Source organism: Labrus bergylta, chromosome 19 (assembly GCF_963930695.1).
Source record: "Labrus bergylta chromosome 19, fLabBer1.1, whole genome shotgun sequence".
Taxonomy (NCBI): Eukaryota; Metazoa; Chordata; class Actinopteri; order Labriformes; family Labridae; genus Labrus; species Labrus bergylta.
In genome coordinates, this window is record NC_089213.1 from 5,419,998 (window position 1) to 5,445,115 (window position 25,118).

At 44.4% G+C, this 25,118-nt stretch overlaps 1 protein-coding gene across 2 annotated transcripts in view; it reads left to right on the plus strand.

Moving 5' to 3' along the window:
* Positions 1 to 25,118, plus strand: part of macf1a (microtubule actin crosslinking factor 1a) — a 231,681-nt gene that overhangs the window by 15,727 nt on the left and 190,836 nt on the right. Inside the window, exon 1 of one of the 2 annotated variants that reach the window (XM_065948501.1) lies at positions 3,239 to 4,384. The exons of the other annotated variant lie outside the window; for it this stretch is intronic. Within the exon in view, the coding sequence (XP_065804573.1) occupies positions 4,291 to 4,384 (94 nt within the window). The 5' untranslated portion in view covers positions 3,239 to 4,290. Of the gene's footprint in view, positions 1 to 3,238; positions 4,385 to 25,118 lie in introns of those variants that run through there. 2 annotated transcript variants of the gene reach the window in all.

The following is a 25,118-nucleotide window of genomic DNA, read 5'->3' on the forward strand; positions in this document are numbered from 1 at the left end:
GATATCTGACAACGTATGAATGATCTTCAACTTCAGGTTTTAATCTCGATGCAGACACTGTGGCGCTTTAATGAACCTCCTCATAACGGCCCTGCTGAATAAAAAAACACCGACTTTATTTACTTGTTGTTTTGTAGGACTGCCGTCTTCACTTTTATCTGCATTCCTCAATCAATCATGGGTTCACAAATCCATCCTGCCGCCGTCGCCGTCGCCGCCGCCTTCGATTTGAAACTATAATCGAGTTTGTGGTCATTTAAGGTAAAGGTCAGACTTATACAAAGAATCTTATCAACAAATAAAAGGCCACATAATCCAAGTCACACACGTTTAACAATCATTTGATTCAATCTACCGCAGCCTGACGCCCGCTTATTTAGGGCACTGAGCTCTTTTGTTTGGCTTTAATTCAGACAAATATGCAGGATTATCTGACTGCATCGCCGGATATTAGAACATAGACATTTGTTTCTTTATTGTTTTGTACATATGCAATGATACATTCAGGGCAGAGACACAGAGAGGGTCAGACTTTGTCTCCGTTATCAAACACTCGAATGTGTTCAGGTGCTTCTGGCAGAGAGTTTCTGACTTTGAAGCCGGCGTCAGAGAGAGAGCGAGCACTGAGGCGATGTGTTTGAGGACTGTTTGTGCTCTCGGCTCACAGAGACAACATTCATTATGCAGCTGGACTCTGCTTGACAGCACAGACACACGACAACACGCACGCACACACACACACACACACACACACACACACACACACACACACACACACACACACACACACACACACACACACACACACACACACACACACACACACACACACACACACACACACACAGACACCAACAGGAGAAAACAATGGGAGTGACACACAGAGGAAGAGATGACTCGGTGTGCTGTCAGTGATGCTTTATTGTTTTCAGCCACACATTCATACACATGCACACATTTGACTGATGGTGTGATATGATGTGCTATAAGCCCCCACACACACACACACACACACACACACACACACACACACACACACACACACACACACACACACACACACACACACACACACACACACACACACACACACACACACACACACACACACACACACACACAGACACACAAGCACACACAAAAAAAATCAAGAAAAAAAAAAGTTTTACAGTCTGAGTTTACTGTGTTTACCACTTTCCACCACTAGGGGGCACATAAACGTCTCACATGATAACAGGTTGTGTCCTTTTCCTACATTTGTGCTCTTTATAAATACCACCTGCTCTGTCTGTCACTGAATCAGTTAAGTGGTAAAATAGTTTGTACATGTGCATCAGTGTAATGTTATGATGCAGAGTAAATGTGTTTTTCATGAACTTGTTTCCACGGCCTTCACTGTACTGGAAATGAAATGTTATCAGGACCTTCAGACTGAGGTCACAGCAACCTTGTTGTCGTCTGAATGATTTAGGTGTGAGTGCGTGTATTTGTGTGGCAGATCCTCAAAGTGTCTGTGTGCATTTCTACCGGAGTGGAGGCTGATGTGACGTCTGAAAGCGCTACGACTTTGCCATGAACGTATATTTGTCTGTTTTCTACCTACTGACTTTATTGAAAGCATCACGAGCATCACTGAAGTCGACTTTACGGCAGATCGTTGTTTATTTGGCGTCCAGTGGATGTTTAGCTTTATCAGCAGAGTTGAAGCGTGGACTACTTTGTTGTTAAAAAAAAAACCGATGAGGCGAGCAGGAAGTGTTGGAAGCAGCGATCAAAGCGATGCCCTCAAGACCTTCAGATCTGAAAGTCGATGACAGTTGTGGAGCCATTCATGAATCTTTTATTTCTATATTGATCCAATATTGATTTCAACCTGACAGAAATCCACATCTGCTTTAAGGTGCAGAAATGATGTTTCTTAGTTTGGTCTCATTAGTTCTGCTGGAAGCTTCATGGGCCTGACGCTGTGCTTCTCATCGAGGACGTCTTTATATTCACCGAGGGGATTAAATCACATAATCTCTTTTGACCAATTTCAATGAGTCTACTTTAAAGATGACCTCAGAGTGATCTCATCTTGAGATTATCTACTGACGGCTGTGTTTCACGTGTCACAGGAGGAGTTTTCAGCAGATCGCTGGAGTCAGACTGTGAGGCTCACAGGCTCAGTTAAATTGAGGTGTGAAAATATTTCAAATGTAAGTTTTGACAGTAACAATGTTGGTGTGTGCTGCTCTTTAAAGATGAACACACCTGTGTGTCTATTTATTCAGTCAAATGTTCACTCAGTGCTGAAGTCTATGCATGGACATTATTAGTATTCTGATTCTTGTCTTTCTCACAGTAAAAAAAACGTTATAAAACAATTAGGCTGCTGTTTTCTTTTGAGTTGTTCTTCAAGTGTTTGGATTGTCCTTTTAGTGCGTTGCTATGTGCTACCATATACGCCTTAATCATCTCCAAGGACAGTGAGGGTCCCCCCCCCCCCCCAGTCTCTGGCACTTATTCCTTATTTTGGGGGTTTGCGAGCTGGAAAGTTTGTGACCCTCTGTGACCTCTGACCGGCCATGACGTGATGGCTCTGCAGAGACAAATGCTTACAGTTGCCTTCATCCATTTCCTGTGATTTTGAAACGTTTAATACAATGAAGCCCGAAAGACTAAAAGACAGACTTCATCTGCCGGTCAACCTGAGAAATTATGGATTTACACTTTTGGAGCAGCTGAGAGAGAGAGAGAGAGGTTGCAAGAGTTAATCAGAGCTGCAGGCCGTGAGATGAAAATTGGAGGAGAAGTGGGCAAAGAGAGGGAGAAGGAGAGGTGTCAGTAAGGGTCTTTTTTTCCCTTCTTTTATGACACAAGGTTGGCAGGCAGAATTTAAAGTGTAGGTAAATATTCAAATTCAAATTCAAAAAAACTTTATTTGTCCCTGGGGGGCAATTCAAAGGAAACACAGAGCAGTAAATTAACAACAGTGCAAGTAAACAAAACATTTTAACCTAAATATAAAGTGTCAATTAAAATACAACTTAAAGCTTAAACTTAACTTAAAAATACAAAATATAAAAGAGTAGATTTAAGTGGACAGTGATCGGACTAACAGATGTAAACAGAACTATGTGCAGTAAACGAGAAATAAATATATATACACAGAGCTATGTGCAGGTAGGCTAAATACTAAATGATAAGTTATAAGGTGCATGGTGACGTGACATGATGTTGCACACTCTTGTACAGTAGGTGGAGGTATGTGTCTGTAAGTTGAAGTTAAGAAAAACGAGAGAAGAAGAAGACATACCCGTTCAGCCCTTGTGGCTGTCTGTCACCGCGCTGTGCCCTCCACCAGGGGGCGCTCAAGCTCCATTTGAGAACCATGTAACGATAAGCTCAAGCTCTTGCCCCACCGCCCGGCTTTCCTCAGATTCCTGCGGCGGAGGTTCCTGGCGTGGCCGGTAGAGAGGGATGGGAGACAGCCACTGCAGGAAGAGTCGACAAACCTGAGCAGAAAGAGGCAGAGAGAGAGAGAGGCAGGGGGGAAACACACACACACACACGGGGAGGACATAGACCGCAAAGCCTCTCGATATAGACGCGGCCATTACGGCTGGGGGAAGCATGCTGGGAGCTCGGGCGGCTCGCCTCAGATCCAGAGGACGCCGACGCAGCCGGAGATAGGAAGCCCGAGTCCGGATACGGTTTCTCCTGGAGCTCCGCCGATTTCTTTTTTTTTTTTTTTTTTTTTTTGGGGAGACGGAAACGGGACACACTTGCCCTCTCTCACGGACACTCATCTGGGGTGTGTAGGATACCCTTCCTCCCTCACACACTCACAGGAGGCTCAAAAAGCACCAGGAAAAACTGATATCCAAGGAGGGGACTGGCACAACCGACTGTGTGTTCCTGCACACACACACACACACACACACACACACACACACAGACGGCGATAATGGATAGATAGCGTTTATAACCTTCATTCAAGTAGACACAGGCATATTTAACGCGCTTTCTCTCGGCTGTAGTTTTTTTTTTGTTTATTCCCTGAAGTGTCCATACGGATTATCTAACCCTGCTTGGAAGTGAGCTGCTGGGCTTTTCCAGTGTGCGCCAAATGCATCATACCCACTAGTTTCACGCAGGCTGGTGTTGAATAGGACAAGAAGAAGGAGAAGAAGGAGGAAAAGGAGCCGGAGCTGGGGGCTTGAAAAACGCAGCGGAGGACCGGGTCACTGCGGTAGTCTGCAGGCCGACCCCCTCGACTCTCCAGCCCGGGGGGTTTGCAGAGCCACCATGGCCGGGTTTATACCGGGTCTGCTGCCGACAAACCATTCCCAAGAGAAGGAATTCGCCCAGGCGTATGAGGATGTGCTGGAGAGATATAAAGGTAAAGACAAGGGAATGTTTTCTTTTCTTCTGCTTCAAGATAATGCATCAATAAGCTCCCTAAATAAACAATCCGTCTACTTCTAAGTCACAGGATGGGGATTTAGTGCTGCACTATATTGATATGTCCCAGTGGGAATATTGCAGGAATGTCGGTGTTTTTGTGTTGTGGGCACACTGTGTGTCTGGAAGTGTTTGATGACCTTTCAGACACACAGCTCAGTCTGACAGCTCCATCAGCTGGGCTCTTTCATTGGTGATATTTTTTTTGGATAAACAAAGCAGGGCTTCTTCCTGTGCACTGGGTGGGTAGAGAGAGAGAGGGGGGGGGGGGGGGTCACATTTATTCTCTTGTTATCACTCTCGGTTTTCTGAGAGGAAGCACTTTTATGAAGTCTCCTCGCCTGCTCGCTTTCAGGGACTTTCCCCCCCCCTCATGGCTTCATGTTTCTCTTTGTGTTTGCATGTTTGTCCTGTAAATATCAAAGCTGCTGCTGCTGCTGCGCCAGCCGGTGGAAAGAAAAGAGTGTGTCGAAGAAGAAAACACAGACCTGCTCTGCTTTCTGGGCCATTGCAGATCTCTCTCTCTCTCTGTGTGTGTGTGTGTGTGTGTGTGTGTGTGTGTGTGTGTGTGTGTGTGTGTGTGTGTGTGTGTGTGTGTGTGTGTGTGTGTGTGTGTGTGTGTGTGTGTGTGTGTGTGTGTGTGTGTGTGTGTGTGTGTGTGTGTGTGTGTGTGTGTGTGTTGCTCTTATTGTTACCCCCTGCAGCAGTGGCGTTACCACCAGCATTGAGACTTTCTGTTTTATAATCCCAGTGACAGGGGTGCTTTAAAAATGAATGCCTCCACTGAAATTGAGTGGTTAGGAGGGGGGAGGTGTGTGTGTGTGTGTGTGTGGGTGTGTGTGTGTGTGTGTGTGAGGGTGGGAGAGGATGGGGTTGCTGACAGCCAGTAGACTCAGGTCACATCTGTGACGCTGGCACTGATGAAAAGGATGTGTCTTTTAATTATTGATTATGATAATGAAACTAAAGTCCTTGGGGTTGGAACCTAGCTTGTGTGTGTGTGTGTGTGTGTGTGTGTGTGTGTGTGTTGGACAGGTGGAGGGTTAGGGAGTCCTTCAGCAACATGAAGTATCTGCACATTAAACCTGCATAGTTTCAGAATGAGAAGGGCTTCAGGAGACGCTCTCAGTGACAGTTTGTTGCATGTTTGCCATGGCAACCCTTTTCCCCTCGACTCATGTGATCTTCAGAATGAGCTCTCTGTTGGAAGTGGGAAAGTGAAAAACACGTGGCATTGAATGGTATCAGCGACATCTAGATTAGAGCTGTTCCAAAATATGCAAACGGCCTCTCAGTATCTCCTGCATAACACACCAATCAGGTTCTCTGAGGCCAAAGTAGAAAAACGCTTTTACTGCAGAAGAATGTCAGCTCGAGACTCAGCAAAATAGTGTAACGCTGGGTGTGTTTGACTGAGGGAGGTGTCCTCTGTAGTGGGTAGGTCTTTCCGTCAGAGGAAAGGGAAGGAGGATGTTTTCCCCCCTGGAAGCCGGTGAGTCAGCGGGCCAGTAGCCGACCCTGTTTGTTGTTTTTACTTGCTGATACCTCAACCTCGGGGGTTAGCCGTCGCTTTGGCAAGGAAATAAATCTGAGCTCAGTTGAGCAAACAGACGTTCCTCGCCTCCTCTCCGCTCTGCCACATCTCTCTAGCTACCCAACAATGAACAACAGAAACATGTGGTGAATTCATTTTGAGGAAAACAAACAAACTCTGTGGCACCGACTTTATCGTTTCATGTAACACATGCTAACTCATATTATAAGGTGGTTAAAAAGGCAATGCTTGACCTACAGTAGATCTGTCCTTTACTAATGTAGAGGTATGTACTCGTGTGTCTGGCATTAAAAGCTCGTTTAATGTAAATGGAGGCAGTTAGACTTCCATTAAACCCCCTCAGACACTCTTCAGAGACGCAGCTTAGCTTTCCTTCAGCACACACAGCTCAGAGCATCATCACATCTTTCAGCATGAAGCCGGTGATTGCTCTCCATTAGAGTGCCATTTGTCGATCGCAATCACAAACAATTATATCCTGAGCTGGACTTTGATAAATAAAAGGAGGCATGCTGTGTGGTGGTTCCCGTGAGAGTGACGATTAAAGGAAGGGAACAGACGCACAGGGATTTAAGTTAAGCTTCACGCGGGGCCTTTTGGACTTTTAGGAACTTCAACACGTCCCAAACTGATCAGAGGTCAGCACTTACACTCTGTCAGTGTTGATAGAAACGATACCCACTGCCAGTCTTTAGTTTGGCTGCTTTGCCAGTTGTGTCCACAATAAATCATTTGTTTTATAATCAGTTATTGGCTGAGTATAGTTCCCAACACACACAGTCCTCCCATAGTTTGACTGGAGTAAGGTTGTCGATATTTTTGTCGATCCATTTCAAACCTGACGTTTTCAAACGATATGATCTCTGATATTTTAGTCGTCAGTGGAATTAAATAGATTTGACGCTTTCAAAAAAAAAAAAAAAAACTACAGATCCTCTGTCTCATGTAAATCAAAAACTGCAGAGAGTGAAAGAAAGTGCACAAATAAGTTGGAAGCTTCTCAGAACCAAGAAACGCTTCCAGCATATCTGTGCTACATAGACAGTGTGCAGGAGTTTGGTGATTTAAAAACAAGAAAATTACCAACAATTGGTGTGCTTTTTGTTTGTTACCGTGGCAGGTAACAAAAAACAGGCAGCAATAGAGTTCGATTTTTGGTAGAAACATGTGGAAGTTTAAGAATCTAGTCTCATGACGGATCAGTAGGAATAAATAAAAGGAGGGTTCGACCGATGTGGGATTTTTGGGGCCGATACTGAGATCGATATTGGGGATATTGTTGTTCTCCATACAGCGAACTCTGCTGGTGACAGAGAAGTGCTAACTCAAATGCCATCAGACTCGTGAATAAATCTAGTAATATCGGCTCCTATCTGTGATTAAAATCAGCCGATAACGAGTCACTGGATATGCTAATATCGGCTGATATATAATTGGCTTGGCGATTAATCTGTCGGGCTGTAAATAGGAGTTTGAAATGCAAACTTTAGGGAATGGAAAAACAACGTTTCATCAAGTTAGAGATGCTAACTTAAAGTATGTATCTATTTAGTTTATAAAGTGTCAGTCTTTGATGGCTGTCGTGTAGGTACAGTAAGAGAATGTTCTTCAGCGACTCATTCAAACGTCCCCGAGCTCTCAGTCAGAGCGAGATGTCCTCATGTTGCTGAGTCTGGATGTGTAAGGCTGCAGGGTTCAGACATGTTCATCTGTGATCTGTCAACATCACGCTGCAGGCTGTAACCTTAGAGCGCCTGTCCCGTGTCCTTCTGGAGTCACAACAGGGTTTTATGTGCTGCACGTCACCCTCTAATCATGTTTTCACGACTGTTAGCAGCAAATAGCACACCTGCTCTCTCTCTGGGGTTAAATCAAGTTTGCTTCAGCCATTCTCTCATTTTGTCCGATATTGTCACCTCGCTCTTCTTCGCTGTTTGTCTGGGTTGGAGTGAGCTTCATGCTGCAGTGAACTGAACACTTTTCTGTGAACATGTGTGTGATCTCTAACTTCTCTGTCAGCTGTGTGTGACTCACTTGTAGCAGTTGTCAGAAAGAACAGACGCAGAAATATGAACTTGGCGTCCTGCTGGCAGGCATCACTTGACTGAAACTGGATCGGGGGACATTGGATACAGCTTAAATCATTCATAGGGGTGGTAGACTGTTAGCTGTGTGTGTGCGTGTGTGTGTGCGCATGTGTGTGTGTGTGTGTGCGTGCGTGCGTGCGTGTGTGTGTGTGTGTGTGTGAGTCAGTGTGTTGCTGCTTGTGGGTAACTGCTGCATAACAATGACAGGATGTCCAAAGCTATAGAAGCAGGGTCATTTATGGGAAAACACTGGGACCTGACTCGGAAAGAACAAACACACACACACACACACACACACACACACACACACACACACACACACACACACACACACACACACACACACACACACACACACACACACACACACACACGCGCTCTGAGTCAGTGGAAAACCAGATGGTGTCGGGCAGATTGACAGCAGCACTCACATGAACATTACATTTACTCAAGTAGCTCCACTATAAGCTCGTCGTATGCAAAGTCTTATTCTTTTCTGCTTCTCTGCTGTGTGTGTTTTTTTTTTTCTTCAGTAATTCTTATGAACAAAGCCAATAACATTCACACAAGCTTCATAAGAGTTTCAAAGTTCAGAGTGTTTGATTAGACATGACAGAGGAGACACACACGAGTGAACCTTAAAGTCACTTCAGAGCTAAATATAAGTCAGGAAACTGAACAATTGGACATGTGGAAGAACAACACGGCAAGGAAACAGATACCCAAAAACTTTGACCTGCACAAACATAGACACTGTGTGTGTGTGTGCATGTGAAAGAACAATTACAAACACTGTTAAAATGTATGTTATTTTGTCTTATACTGCTGAAACATATTCAGTAATTCAATCCAGTTCAAATGCATTCTTTAATCTCAGTCTGGATAAACTGCACGGAAAACTGAAGCTAATGCGGAAGTTCATAATCCTGCACAGGGTCCGGTTGTAGGCTGGTTCCAGGAGCCCTGGAAGTTTTAAAAAAATATATATATAACAGCCTGACCCATGTGAGCTAACATGGCTGAAGTCACTGAACTCGCCGAGGGTCACAGAAACAGACAGGAAGTGAGCGGAGCGTCAGGAAGGAGTTTGGATTTGAGTCTTTGCTGACGTCTTGCCTTTTTCATGGGATACAGGAAGTGTGAGAGCGCGGCACAGGCCAGCTGTTTGCCCCCTTCACATCTTCTGTGTGTTTCTGATTCTCCACACTCCGTTGATTTACAGTTAAAAAAAAAAGAAAGAAGAAGAAGAAGGCGCCTGTGCTGTTCCCTGTGCCTCATGAATCCTGTTAAAGTGAATTCATCGCTGCTTTGAAAATGCCAACTTGATCTGAGCCGCTCTTGTTATGTTTCCTGTCTTTGTGCCGCCGCCTGAAATAAGTCACGCTGGACTGATGTGACCCCATTAGAGTTAAAATTAGACCTCGAAATGTCGAGATTAGCTGATAGGCCAAGGGTGGAAATGTGTCCTTTTGCTTCCATAACTGCTTGTTAGACGAGGGATCTCTGATCACTGGAGGAAATAAGAGATTTAAAGATATGGAGGTGAAGATGGAGCTAAAGACGTCTCAGGAAGTAACAAGACACATAAAGAATAGAAGACAAATCCTCAAATATCTTATCAGAGAGACAAGTAGAGAGTTAAAAACATGAAGATCGACACAGAGAGAGAGAGAGAGAGAGAGAGAGAGAGAGAGAGAGAGGCAAACATGCAAGCTATCGTCCGGTCTCTCACTCGGATCATTACAGCTGGATTTTTCCACGTGGCCTAGTTTTCCCTCCCAACTCCCTCGCTCCTGCTTTCCTCTCTGCAGATTTCTGCCCGCAAGAACAACCTCCTCCTCCTCCTCCTCCTCCTCCTCCTCATCCTCCTTTTCTTTCTCTCACATAACCCCTCTGCATTTCTCAGATCACGCCCCTTGTCATACTTTTGTCTGTATTATTCGTCTGCAGATGTTTTGCTGGCTCTGCAGACCTGAAGCTTCATCATGCTGTTCACTATTGTGTGGAAAACTGCTTCATAATACTCATGTTTGGGATGTTCCCAGAGTCTGAAATGGCCAATACATTATGTACTCTTGCTTGCAGATCACCAGTTACATTGCTGTGGTAAAATAACCTTTATCTATGATCATTGGCTTTTGTAATAAAGGATCTCATTGTAGCTCACTTCTTCCCTCTAAAAGCTGATTCATTCCCCTCTCTCTCTCTGCGTTCTTTGCCATGGCCCACTTTCCCCTTTTATATTGATTTTTACTCTATTGCCTTCTCTCGTCTGGATTCCCCTCACATTCTCACTTGCTTATTTCATTATCTCTTAACTCTCTCTCTCTCTCTCGCTCTGCCTCGTCCCTCCTCCTCCTCCGCCTCACATCCCGTCTCTCCCTGGCTGCTTCCTGTTTAGTCACGTTCTCCAGCAGCACCTGACTGTGTCGGCAGGAAAACCAAACGCTGTCAGAGAGCTGCGCGGCAGGGAACACCAAATGCTGACTTGAGCTTTAACACCTGCACCGACGCACATAGTAGAAGAGGGAGTGGGGTGGGTGTGTGTGTGTGTGTGTGGGGGGGCAGGGGGGCAGGGGGGCAGGGGGGCAGCCTTCAGGGAAATCAAACGCTCCCAGAGCTAGGGGCATCTCCTCCCTACTGGGACAAAGTGCTTATTCATATTTAATGCATTTATAATAAGAGGATTGTGTTGAACTCTGGGATAATGGAGATAAAGTGAAACAATTTCATCTACATTTGTAAAACTTTTAAGAATATTAAGAAATATGACCAATAAGGAAATGAAACCCCATGATTCAAAATATCATCAACAGTCGTTTAAAGTCTTTATATGTGATTTTTTCACACTTAAATGTAATATAAATCAAGTATATCCTCTGAAAATAACTCTGTGAGTCATGACTGTCTACAATGGGTGTAACACCCGAGTCCCACTGTCTGTGATGCTTTCAGAGTCCTATCTTCAGTTTGTTTACATCGCCCGGACGGCCGGCTGACTCAACTAAAAGTTGTTTAATTGAGGGACTAGAGAAAAGAAGAATAACATACTGTACTCACTGCTTAACTGTGTTTCTAGATCACGCTCATTTCAGGTAAATTTACATGCAGTGTGAAGATACGAGCATAATAAAGATCGCTAGCATTAGCATGCTAACACAACAATGCAGCGCGAGTTGTTTTGGTTTCATGCTGGTGCTCAAGGGCGACACCTGCTGGATCAAAAAAAATCACATATAAAGCCTTTAATGGTTTATGGTTTAAAGATTATGAAATAGCATATTCTGTATCGAGGGAAATATGCTGATGTTCATTTTAACAGCACCAGAGATCTTAACAGTTAAGAAAGTAAACACAGGTATAACCCTGCTTTAGCTAATCGCTGTATGAATCAGCTTCTCGCTCTATTAAAACCAGCTCTCTCCGTCTCTCCTGCATTCCCCACATTTTATCTTCATAATGCAGTAAATCTGTCACAGTGACGTCTTTCCTCCCCCCTCCCTCCCCCCTCTCTGTTCTACACCCCTCTAACTGTTCACCGCAGCTCTCCTCTCTTCAGCCAGCGGGGCTCTTACATAACCAGCACCCAGCTGATTTTTTAGTAAAATAATCAATGAGCTGCATTGTGTGTGTGTGCGTGTGGGTCACAGGAAAAAATGGAGCTGAATGGTGGAGCGGGCTGCAGCCAGGCAGCGAGTGTGAGATATTTGCTCCAGTGTATAAATGTGGCTCTCTCCTCTGTCAGCAGCACACAGGGCCTGTATTCATGACAGACTGTAACAGTGGAGGCTGTGTGGTCGACCCACATCTTTTCAAAGTTCTCTCCAGTGTAGCGTGGCGGTTGTCAGAGCTCCCAGAGTTCTGCTCTGATACTGCAGAGGGCTGTTTGTCCCGTCTCTGCTGGTGCATCCTGGATGTTTAACGTAATCACAGAGAAAATGTGGGCAGGGAGGAAGCGCTGGCTTGTCTGTCTGTCTGTCTGTTGGTGTGTTACTGTTGGCATTCATCTGGGGGGGGGGGGGCGGGCGCGGGGGAGAAATAGGTCAAGGATACGAGTAGATGCTGCCATGCATGATATCAGTGAGTATGTGGGCACACTCTGCAGGGTCTCTGAGAGCTGTGCCATGACTTGAATCAGTAAGAAGGCTCCACATGAGGAAAACACTGCTGCTGCTCTGACCTCTGTGACACAAAAACACACAAATACACACATATGTACACACATACACAGTCACTAGGGCTGGGGATTGTGAAGCAAAAAAAGCACAGTTACTTCATTCCATTTATAGTTTGAATGGAAATAATAATTTGCTTGAAATGCTAAACTAAATCCATGTTGGATTTCTGCACAACACAGACTGAGTGAAATGGAAATGAAGCTTCTGTGGAAACCAGGAAGTTTCTTGATTTTGGAATTTTCTAATTTTAATGGGGAAGACCCAGACAGCTTCCAATATTGAAGATGCATTCCCTCTTCGGAGCAGGAGAGTAGCTCTCTGTTCTCAACAACATGAGCATGTGGTCTGAATGTGGCATACATGCTGTTTAGCAGCAAAGTGAAGAGGCCTGCTTTCTGATGCCTCTAACCCGCTCTGTGTGAAATGTCAGTGCAGCCAGTTGCATCACATTGGAGGTGATCAAAGAGAGGTGGAGCATCGCTTTAACCAGCTTAGACAGGGGCTGTGTGTGTGTCCCACTTCTTACCAGATGTTTTCTGTTTACCTGGAGGCTGAAAAAAGAGATTCAGCTGAGTGTCAGAGTGGAAGCTTTCCCAAGAAAGCTTCCACTCTGACACTCAGCTGAAACTGAATTAACCGAGTTTTCAAAATTTAGCCCGCTCATTTTGAACGGCATGCTGACAATTAGACTTCTCTTCACAACTCTTGCTGCAGAGTATTTTCTGCTGCTGGGTGTGTGTGTGTGTGTGTGTGTGTGCGTGTGAGCGTGCATGAGTGTGAGGGGTGTAAAATGCAGTGGAGCTGTCAAGATAGAGTAAGATAGGGGAGAGGGACGGTTAATGAATTAATCATGGACGCTGCTGCAAGAGCAATATAGGAGACAGTGGTTTGTCTGCAGAGAGCATCGATTGCACACTGCTGGAATGGGACACACACACACACACACACACACACACACACACACACACACACAGTCCTCTATAGGGCATCGTCTGTCAGAAGGTTATGCTGCACCCTCTCCTTTTCTCCCTCTGTAATCCTAAGCTTGCTCGCCCATTTTTCATTCCCCGTCTCCACAGTGAGAATGAGTTTTAGCCTTTTGAGAAATTCTTAAAAGATTCTTTGGGGAAGAAGAACTCATATTCTTTTGTGTCTCATTGGCCTTCACTATAAGGGGCGGGGGGGGGCTGATTCATTTATTTTCCTCCTCTGCATCTCTTTATTATCTCTCCATGCCTCTGCTTGTTCATTTCCTCTCTCCTGAATAGAAGGCCTTTATTTGTTTTAGTCTCCCCATCGCCCCTTTCTCGTCTTTATTCTCGCCCTGTTCAGGTGAATCCATACCTCCTCGTTCTCATCTGGTCTCTCCATCATCCTGTCAGTCATGTAGATGTTATTCAGTCAGGCTCGCTCCTGATGAGATGGAAGGCGTCGGGATACGACGCAGTGAAGGGGTGAGAGGGATATGAATCACGCTGCCTGTGAAGCTGGAGTTCTCTTTATGTCCACGTCACACCCCTCCACAGTGCTGGTAACCTGAGGCCTTCATCTCTGCAGGTTAAATCAGAGACATGCACAGACAATTTATAAAAATGTCAACTGAAGGAAAAATCCTGACAGAGAAGAAAGAAAAAGACGAGAAGAATGTTGCACAGATGGCAAAGAGTGCGGCGCATTTTAAAGCTCTTTTCTGAGAGGCGGTTTAGCCTGTTGCAACCTGGGGCGGCTGATACTGGAATTATGACTTTTCTTGAGTTGTGCTGAGTCATCAGTTTATTAAAACATTTTGAACAGATCTTTTTAGTAAGAAGAAAGCAGAGGACGGGTTCTCTTTCTTCCGAGAATGTAATTGAGGAAAGAGGACGTTCGAGAGAAAGGCGCCCAGTCCACTTTTGTCCACTCAGATTTTTTCCGCACAGTCGCCTCAGACAGATTTAATGTAAAGATTCTCGAGAGTGGGAAACAAGTGACCAGCGCTCTAACTCCAGCTACACGCGCGGCAGGACAGCCAGCCTCGTCTGCTGCTCATAACCCTCTGCCAACGACAAAAATCTTTTCAACACACACAAAAAAAAAAAAAAAACTGTAACCACTGCGCTCATCTTTATCAGCTCGGTGCAGACTTCTTAAAGCAGAGGACCTCGCTTAGGGAAGATGAGCTTCCTGACCCTGAAAGCAGAGTGAGAGAGACTAATCACCGATCGCTGCAGCAGAGAGAATTGACTGATATTACTTTATTTTTTAACTTTACAGATTAGCGTTGATTGTACAGAGCCTCTACTTCAAACAGCCCCCACATGGCTCACGTTATATGTGCTTAATTAACCATTTAAGTACCCAGGCGTAAAGAGGAGAGGGATACATGTGTAGCATACACTCAAGCCCCTTAATAACTGTGTGAAACTGTCAGCTCCGTCTGATTGGACGTGTGCTCCACCTTTAAATCCCGTCAGATGAAAGGATGTGCTGAGTGGCCGTGAGTGTCGACCCCGGCTTGTGACTGTGAGGAGGCAGGGCGACTTTTAATCTGCTCCAATTCCTTCAGCCTGTGACTCTCAGCTGACTGCACACTCGCTGTGGGACACTAGGTCACACACACACACACACACACACACACACACACTGGAGCGGGGCCACCTAGCAGGTACACAAACACGGAGGAGACGGCGAGGAGGATGCAGGTGTGTGATGAAAACACATGTTTACACGCACACCTGCATGGCTCCACAAAAGGTTTCTGAACTCGTTAAAACTGTCATTAACATAATTAACATTTAACTTCTGAGGAGTCACAAAAAAATTAACAATGAAGAAAAAGCTTGAAGAAATTGCAGCAAACTATTTTTTCTTGGATTGCCTATTTAAATGATTATCTGTCTGTTTTAGAGTTTCCATGTCAACATGTCATCGCCCGGTGTTACTGCTGACACTCCTTACTCCATAAGCCTTGTGGGTTATTGTGTTTGTTTGCACGTGTGTGCGTGTGTGCTCGTGCGTGCGGTGCAGCGTGAGGATTTGCCATTCAAATCCGGCTGTGAGGGTAATCTGGTCTCCCCCTGGCAGGACGTCACACAGACAGCCCCCCAGCAGGGGTTGAGCCCTAATCCCATTCATCCACTTTACTACACCGTGGCGAGGAACCAGCACACCCCCGTCCCAGTGGACTGGTCCATTGGCTCGCATGTCTGCGGTGTGGGGCCTGTACCACTCATGCTTCTCCTACAGGGGGTTTACTGTGGCTCTTACGTAATTCAGGGTGGCAGTGACATCATGGAGTAGTAGGAAGCGCGGCCTCTGGGAGTGAATATAAAGATGTTTGTCTTCCACGGTGGTAAAATGTGGTTATAAAAGGTCACAGGGTTAGACACGTAACAGGTTGAATGTCTCTTCTCCTTCATGCTGGTTTTTCTTTTTCATTTGTTAAAAGTTGTCAGAGTTATTTTTGCACCTGCAGCCGTGGACATGAAGCACACCTTGCACTGCTTTGCTGCACTCCCCACAACAATTGCTGCAATGAGGTTGCAGTATTTTAAATGTCTTTCCCTTTAGTGCAGATCCTTTAAAATCCAAAAATCCCCCCTGTAAGCCTCTCGCCTTGTTTGTGTCAGCAGTAATGTCCTCCTCCCACCTCCTCACTGAACCCCGGGGATTTTACAAGGTGGTCGATAACAACACGGTGACACGGAGGATTCACATTTTTATCAGAGTTACCTTAAAGTGCTCTCTTAAATCACGGCTCCTAACAGGGAAACTCGTCTCTTTGGATTCTCAGATTTCACAGTCAACAGAGAATGTGGGGTTTTTCTTAGCTGAACAGCTTTGCTCATTAAAGGAGATCTATTACTCTCTCTTTCACCGTTAACGACGTCAGTCCGGGACACCTATGGAGGAGCGTTGTGAGATGTGTAGCTCAAAAACCGCCTTATTTATCTCATACTGGCGTCAGTAAAATCCCTCATTCCAGCCTCGGCCTGAAACGGTTAATTTTAGTTACTGTCTCTTTAAGGCCCTCTCTCTCCACATGCCCACTTTCCTCTGATTGGACAGCTCTGTTTGTAGTCGCCGGGAGATTTGAGTGATTTTCTGACCCTCTACAGTACCGTCTGTGTGGCCTTGAGAGGGCAACGCCTTCTGATTCATCTTCCTACTTTTATCCCTTCCTGATGAAACCCCCTTCATACCGATCTCATGGGCGTCTCCCCTTCATCCCCTCCCACCTTCATTCTTTTTTTTCCAAGACCATTTTCTCATATTTGATGCCGCTCAGGTCCGTCTTTCAGTCCCATTTTTGGTCATCTTCATCCCAGCCTTGTTTTCCTCATACCACTCATTTCTTCTTTTGCTGTTTCAGTTTATTTGTTTTTATTTCATCACAACCCCCCCCTCCCCCCTTCTTTCATTTCCTCCTCCTCTCTGTCTTTACTAGGTCAGTAGTCAGAGCGTTTGTTAATCTCTTACAGCGCCAGCTACTTCTCTTAACAGGATTTGTGCCTAATTGAGAAAATCTAAAATTACCATCCCGCAGGCAACGGTGTGTGTATGAGCATGAATATCACCCAGGGTGTGTGTGTGTGTGTGTATATGTGTGTGTGTGTGTAAATGTGTGTGCTTTCTCTCTCAAATTAGCAGCACTGGAGGGAGCTAATCGGCTAATGTTCAGTAAAAGAACCTTCTCTGAACGTTGTTGTGTATCATAATTTCCTTCATCAGTAATAGACGGTATGCATGTGACGTCATGGTAGGCGGAGTCACTGCAGTGTCTGAGTGGCGGAAAAGTGGCGTCGATGCATACAGGATTTCAGAATGAATAAGACTTTTATTAGCTTTGTTAGCATCGATCATACGAACGTGGTCATCACGATGACCTCGTCAAAGCCGGGCTCTTATTTGTGGATCAGCTCACGTGGGTATTGATTGTGCTGAGCGTGCGTGTCTTTATCCCCGCACAGTTTGAAGAGCCGTTTGCTCCGGTGGGAGCCTGATGGGGTCCGCTCGATACACATGTCAAACAGATGAGATGTTGGCGGAGAGGCTTGACTAACGTCCTGTTCATTAGGCTAACAGCTCGCTCCTCTGATAGCATAGAACGAGAGTCCAACGGAAGTTATAGCAATAAAGACGGACAAACATTGACTTTAGCTTTTGCTGGACTGAACAGATGTTGACTCTGAGCACATCATAAAATCATTAAAAATGTTCCTTCATAACGCTCACATTTTATGTATTCTGTTTTGAAAGAGGAAGATATTTCTTTACTGTAAAAACTTAAATTAATAGACCGAGCTTTTATATACTTCAGTCTTTGAAATGAGCCTGCCTTTGTCTGGGACGGGTGTCAGTACAAGATGGGAAAGACCAGAGAGGGAGACATATTTTTGATCTGCAAAATAATCGACACTGAATACACAGAGGCCTCGAATTCAGAGCCGACTTTATTTCCTTTATTTGTTAAAACGTTCAGCAGCACCAGGCTCGTAAAAAAGGGACTTTAATTGGGATGGGCTTTTATTTGAAGTTTTACGGTCTACTGTAAAACATAATTTATATAAAATGACTCCTTTTCTGTGAGTGAATCTGCAGCACATGAAAATGTCTCTTTTACAACAATCGGCTTCAATCCGCCACACAACAGCATCTTTTATTAGCCGACTTCCCTGTTTTTTAATGTGCTGATCTTTCCCTTGATGTCCCATCCTCGTCAAATCAATTTAAGTATTTATACAAACCTACACCACCAGCATTCTCATAAAGGATATTACCATCACTTTGCACCCTTTGCAATACTTCTTAACAGAACATCAGCAGAACATGGCATTTTGTTGGGATCCACAACCGACTTTCTGCTACCTGGTTCACCTGATGGAAACTTATAATACCTTCACATTTTTGTACCTTTCAAAAGAGTTTCATGATCTGTAGTTCAAGCATCACGTGTGGGTAAGAGAGTCGATGTTGCAATCAATCAATCTTTACTTGTACAGCACAAATTCATGACAAATGTTATCTTAAGACAGTTTACAAAAAGAGCAGGTAAAAGATTCTTTGTCATATTATCAACAAAAACCTGGAATGAGTCCATCATGAGCGCTGACCAACATTTAGCAAAGTGACAGCTGCAAGACAAACGGCTAATGTTCAAAGACTGGAATCCTTGTGGATCATGCGCTTCTAATAGCATTCATGTTTTCTTCTTCTTCTAAATATAAGAAACCTAACAGCTACTAAATTGAGAACATGCTGCACTCCACTGTTTGAAGATCTGTTTATTTTTTATTCCACCGTCTCTTCCTGCACAGGAATGAATTAAACAAGAAGGAAGATGTTAAATAGTTGAATATGAGACAACATGTATGCCAGCACTGATGGTATGCCGGAGTAACGATACAGATGATGATGTCATGCATTGAGGAGCTCAAATGTCAGAGTAAAGATGCTGATAGGTTACATCGTGATATTTATAGAATCTGAAGAATCAGAAGTCTGTGATGGCCAGTATGCCCCTCTTACACTTGAACCCTTGATCGCATGTCTTCCCTGCAGCCACCTGCTCACATATACATTCTGTGTGTGAATGCACGAGCCTGCATAATAAGTGGAGGATATGCATTATGGCTGTCTGTCTGTATCCTGTATGTAAATCAATGCACTTATCATTCAGTGTCATCATAAAGTGTGTCAGTGTCTCTGTGTGTGTGTGTGTCAGTGTCTCTGTGTGTGTGTGTGTGTGTGTGTCAGTGTCTCTGTGTGTGTGTGTGTCAGTGTCTCTGTGTGTGTGTGTGTGTGTGTGTGTGTGTGTGTGTGTGTGTGTGTGTGTCAGTGTCTCTGTGTCTGTGTGTGTTAGACCTGGCACTCTCTGTGACCTGCTCCATCTGTCAGAGGGTCTTTGCACTCTTTTTAATCGCCACACTTCACCCTCAGAGAGGCTGGACACCCCCGCTATAGTGACAGCTAGCTTTGAAAGCTTTGGCTTCATCCTTAAATACCTCATTCTAACATTTTTGCTCAGTTTTCAAGGTGACATTGATTCACTTTTCTATTTCTGCTGTTTGGTCGTGTCTTTGAGCCCTCCCCTCTAATCTTCCTTTTCCAGTTTGCAGTAGTCAGGGATCCATCAGCTGACGTGTCAAAGATGCATTTATAACGTATTTGGAAGTATAAATTCAAGCTCTGATCTAGAAAAGTAAATTGTCCCCTTTAGGAATTAGAAAAATAAATACATCTATAACCTTTTATTAATCTGAGCTCTCAGCATCCTACGTGTCATGACAAAACATACCACCATTCAGAGAAGAAGGGATAATAAAAGAAGGGCGAGGGGGGGTGGGGGGGTGCTCTCCTGCACGTTAGCAGGTCTCCCGGGTTCCCCGTCTGTCACCCCTCTTTTACTAATCCTCACATCCCCCTCCCACAGTCCCACTCTGACGTTCCCTCACTCTACCTCCACTCCTCTTTTTTTTTAATCTAAGCGTTTAGTCAGACAATAACATTCCTGGGGGGGTCGATGGATGGATGGATGGATGGATGGAGTCAGAGAGGGATGATGGCGACCAGCACTTAGAGGTGTGAAGGGGATGCAGAGGAGGGGGAGGGGAGGGGAGGGGGAGACACATGGATCAGACATTTAAATGATTTAGTAAATAGAAACATTAATAAACAAACCTTCCACTATACTTCATGTTTAATAATAAGATAATCTACATTATTTTATTGATGGATAGTATCTCACATTACGGAAGCTTTAAAATAACTTCAGATAGATTTTTAACTGAAAGCTTCTGCAAGCTAAAGAAAGGAGGCGCCAAAATGTTGCCTTCAGGAGTTTCGATGAAATTTGTGGAAATTACAAAGAAGAAATGAGCGGGTGTCTAGAACTTGTATTTTTGTTGCTGTGGTATTGGAACAGTTATCAATATCGTTGAAATTCTTACTAGTACTGTATCCATGTTTAAGTTCTGAGGTCATGGACATATGGATAGATGGATGGATGGATGGTTGGATAGATGAATGGATGGTTGGATGGATAGTTGGATGGATAGTTGGATGGATAGATGGATGGATAGTTGGATGGATAGATGGATGGATGGATAGATGGATGGTTGGATGGATAGTTGGATGGATAGATGGATGGATAGTTGGATGGATAGATGGATGGATGGTTGGATGGATGGTTGGATAGATGGATGGATGTACAGTACATTATGTTCTAAAGGCTGCAGAGGAAGCAACTCAAACATGTTAAAAAGTGTCAAGGCAATAACACTGGTATGACAGATGCTACCGATTATCTCCACTACAGTATCATTTCCTGTTTACACGAATTACACTTAATGTCTCGTGGACTTTATTACATTTTGAAACTTAAAAATACCCGGGCATGGCGCTCCAAATGAGATTAGTCGTGGTGGAGCATGCTGCCGCTCTAACAGTTGACTCTATTCAGCACATTGTTGGCTGCAGACGGGTCCAGCTATTTGTGTGACCTTGTAAGACATTAAGGTGAGCGAGTCGGGACAGGCTGCTGCTGCTCGGCAAAGAAAAAAACAAGAAGAAAGAAAACCACATTTGTTAAGCCGGATTAGTGCTGCAGACAAAACACGAGCAAATGTTTGGTTTGCTGGAAGACGTCGCCTCAGGTGACGGAAAAATATGGAGGAAAAGGAAACAGAAGGAATACCGGTACTGATCTTAAGATGAACGAATTGTAAACCGAGCCATCGTGATTACTAAAGAAGTCCAACTGGTTCTGTTAAATATCGAACATGAGAGAAATCCTCGGACGTTATTCGACTGAGAGAGAAAACGTTATGTCCTCGTTGAACTTGTAAAACAGGATAAGGAGACGGTATTAAGAGCTCCCATTGTTGGTGAATTACACCCCGAGGAGACAACTGCTATCACCAGTGTGCTTTACATTATGGCTGAAGGCTGCTCTGTCAGTGTGTGTGTGTGTGTGTGTGTGTGTGTGTGTGTGTGTGTGTGTGTGTGTGTGTGTGTGTGTGTGTGTGTGTGTGTGTGTGTGTGTGTGTGTGTGTGTGTGTGTGTGTGTGTGTGTGTGTGTGTGTGTGTGTGTGTGTGTGTGTGTGTGTGTGTGTGTGTGTGTGTGTGTGTGTGTGTGTGTGTGTGTGTGTTGAAGAGCTTGAGGAGCCACTTTCCCCTGAAGAGAGCGCACAATTAGGTCATGATTTCTGTTTATTTTGGTGTAAACACACCACTGTACACACTCACACAACTCAAACTCACTTACATACAACTTCCTGAGAGTCTGGGGGCAACTTGTCTGCATGTTCGGGGAAATTCTTAAGTGTGTGTGCGTGTGTCTATGTGTGTGTGCGTGTGTGTGCGCAAGCCAGCAGTGACACAGCAGAACCGAGTGCGACTGAGGCTGCAGAACATTCCTGAAATAACAAACATGATGAAGGGAGGAGAGAGGAAGCTGGGACTGTTTTTCTTCTACCGTTCTTAAAGAGGCAGCGCAGAGTCTGGGGTCTGGGAAAGATAACTCTCACACACACACACACACACACACACACACACACACACACACACACACACACACACACACACACACACACACACACACACACACACACACACTTTTCTAACAGCCCTCATGAGGACATTCAACCTGAACCTTTCTCTTAATGTGAGGACATTTCAAACTCTTTACGTGTAGGAATACATGCAAACAGTCTGTTTAGAGCTCCGGTTCTGCTTCTCATTTAGGCTGAATGTTTCCAGCGGTTCCCCCACAGTCGCTGGCTGGATGGAGCCCGTGTGCACTTTGTGAAGCCTGTGTTAGATTTTCTTGATGAGCAGACAAATGTGTTCCTTTATACATGCACGCAGTCATTTAAAAACATATCAAATAGCATGTCTCTGTTCCTGATTATTCCATCTGTAATCATCACACCCAGGAACAACAATCTGCTGTTTATCATTCTAATGAATCCAGAGCACAAATACGGCTTTTCCCATTTCTTCTTTTTTTCTTCTTTCATATCACTATATGCATTCACACATACATACACACACACACATCTGTTTTTTCTCTTTTATATCGACCCACTTTCTAAGCAGGCTCCTTTTGCATAATACTAACTGTGCTAAATGGCAGCTGGAGCGCTCTGGAGAATCTGTCACTCATCATCTACTGTACCTCAAACTGCTGACTCAGCTTTTTCCTTTAGTAAACACTTGAAGGTATCATTAATGGAAGAATAGAGCTTGTATTTAAAAGACATAGAAACCTGCCCAACTACGGTAAATGGACTTGATCTTGTAAGAAAACGTTGATATGTAAAGAGTCCACCAGATGTAACTTATCCCATTCATACACGTTCCCACGCTGCAGAAGTGTCTTGCCCAAGGACACATCGGACATGTAGCTGCAGGAGCTGGGGATCAAACCCTCGACCTTCTGGTTGAGAGACGACCGACTCTACCCGCTGACCCACAGCCGCCTGTCAAGTAAAGAACAGAGTGATCAGTCGCTTTTTTTTGGTTTTGTTCCCAAATGATGCCGCATAAACTGACTAAATCTAATATGTTAAAAAAGTTTCACCACATGTCATGCATCTCATTTTCACTTTTTCCTGGTGAAATCTTTTCAAGCTGATCACCAGGACGTTTCATCTGATGCTGTTTGCTTGTCAGGAGCCAGATGGCAGTCGTCCTCCGCCCCTCTGCCTTTCTCAGAGAGTCGATATTCAAAGTGATGAATATTGAATAAGCGCGGCAGAAAGCACAAACTGTCCCCTTTTTTTTTTGTGGGTGTCTGAACATCCTCTCTGAAATCAGGTCAGTCTGTGGGTGACTGGGTGCCGGCGTACTGTAGCCGGCGGGGTTTATTCCGCCATAGATGCAGCTCATGTGTATTCAAGTGGCATCGATAGTCTGTTAGCTGCATGACATTTTCAGTTTCTGTGGTTTTTGTCTTTCTGTTTCTGAGAAAGTCAGCTTTGCCAGTTTGTGATTTGTGATAAGTGTCTGGGTTTTTTCCCCCCAGCGCCGCGTGCCAGCAAGCAGACTGTCACCAAAAACAGAACCTTTTAAAACCACAGAGAGGCAGTCACAAGATGAGAACTGCAAACAAATGAGATTGTGGTTTTTCATGGTATTGCTTACACATTAACAGCCTCCTCAGTATATCCACAAACTCAATTTATATTGATTTTATTTGAGGAAAGATGTGTTGCTTAAATATGACTCTGAATGTGCATATGGGCTAATATGCAGGAAGGTTTTCTCCTTTTGTATTTCTCACATTTCTGTCCACACTCTTGGTGTGTTTTCATTACTCTGGGTTGGTGCTACCTGCTTCTACCTGCAGCGGTTAAGTGAGACATGGCGGTGACAGCGCGAGGCCCGTTGTGGCACGTCTGTTTACGTTCTTCTCACAGACAGAACATGCCGGCTTTCTCAGAGCACATACCAAGATCCTGAAATGTAACACACACTCTCACTCACACACTCACACATACATGCTGGAGTGTATTAGCTGCGTGTCTGCTTGTTAATCTGCTCGTTCAGCTGTGTGTGGAAACATTGAACAGAGTGACGAGCTGCTGCCTTTGTCTGCTCGCTCCTCTAATGATCTGATAACATGTCATGTAAATGGAGCGTCATATCTGCTCTACATTCACCTTGCATGCACACACTGCTGCCGACAGTGAAACAGCACAGACCGCTTTGGTAATAATAACTGCTGCATAAACATGAACTCTCAGGAGAGTGCCTTTTTTTTTTTTTCTTTGCTATTTAACACAAAGTGTAGTGTTAGCATGCTGCCTCAGGCCGTGATGATGTTCGGGTTTGTTCTGCACTTAACAAGGTGGTTTAAGAGCTTCATCAAGGAGGGGAGCGAGATAACATCTGTGTGTTTAGGAAATGTCCCTTAAAGCATCAGACAACTCACATGACAGTCCGACCTTTGATCCTTGTGTGTGTGCACGAGTGTGTGTGTGACCTTATGAAAGCCATTCTACATTTTGCCCAGATGTCATGTTTTCCATTTTTTCCATTTTTTTTTTTTAAACCTTGGTGTTCAATCAGAAAGTGTCCAATCATTTGATTGGTGTAAAAACCCCATCGATCATTAAAATAACAGAGGATGCATCATTTTAAAAGAGTTGGTATTGAAAAGTTCTGACGTATCCAAACTTGAATCTTTATTCCTTGTAGGACTACTTACACATTTTTTTTTTATTGCTTGGATTATGTATTCTTATATATTCTTTCTAATAGTTACAATATACAAATGTAATCCCACCCTGCTGATAGTCAAAATGTAATGTAATCTGTAACTTTTAGATTTAGTTGTTATGTCTTTATTGTAGGGACAGGACAGTGGATGGAGTCAGAAATCGGAGGGGGGGATGATATGCAGGAAATGAGCCACAGGTTGGATTCAAACCTCTTTGAGGAACATATTCTTGAAACATTGGGTGCTAACACTAACCACCAGGCTTCTGGCACCTCATGTAATCTGTAACTTGTTGGCAGAGGCATGCGACCACGAGACGGTTATTGAAGTTTCCAAAAGAGTATCTGAGTCAGAGCACGCAGCCGTACCGTTTTGATTCTATTTCTCTCATCAGGTTTAACATTTCTGTCTGTGTTTTCTGCTACATGCTAGTCATAAGGTGCTATGTGTTAATGCTGGATAGATCGCAGGGCTTTTCTAGTGTCTATGCGTCAGTGTGTGCCCAATGCGTTATCTCTGTGTACCCGTGTGTACCCTAGTGATGAGGGGAAGTCCTGATCTGCAGCAGAGCAGTTTCAGAAGTACCAACAGGCACTTTTCTAATGAGCTGTCAGTGCCACACAAGTTTCTCTCTCTGTGTCTCCTTCACA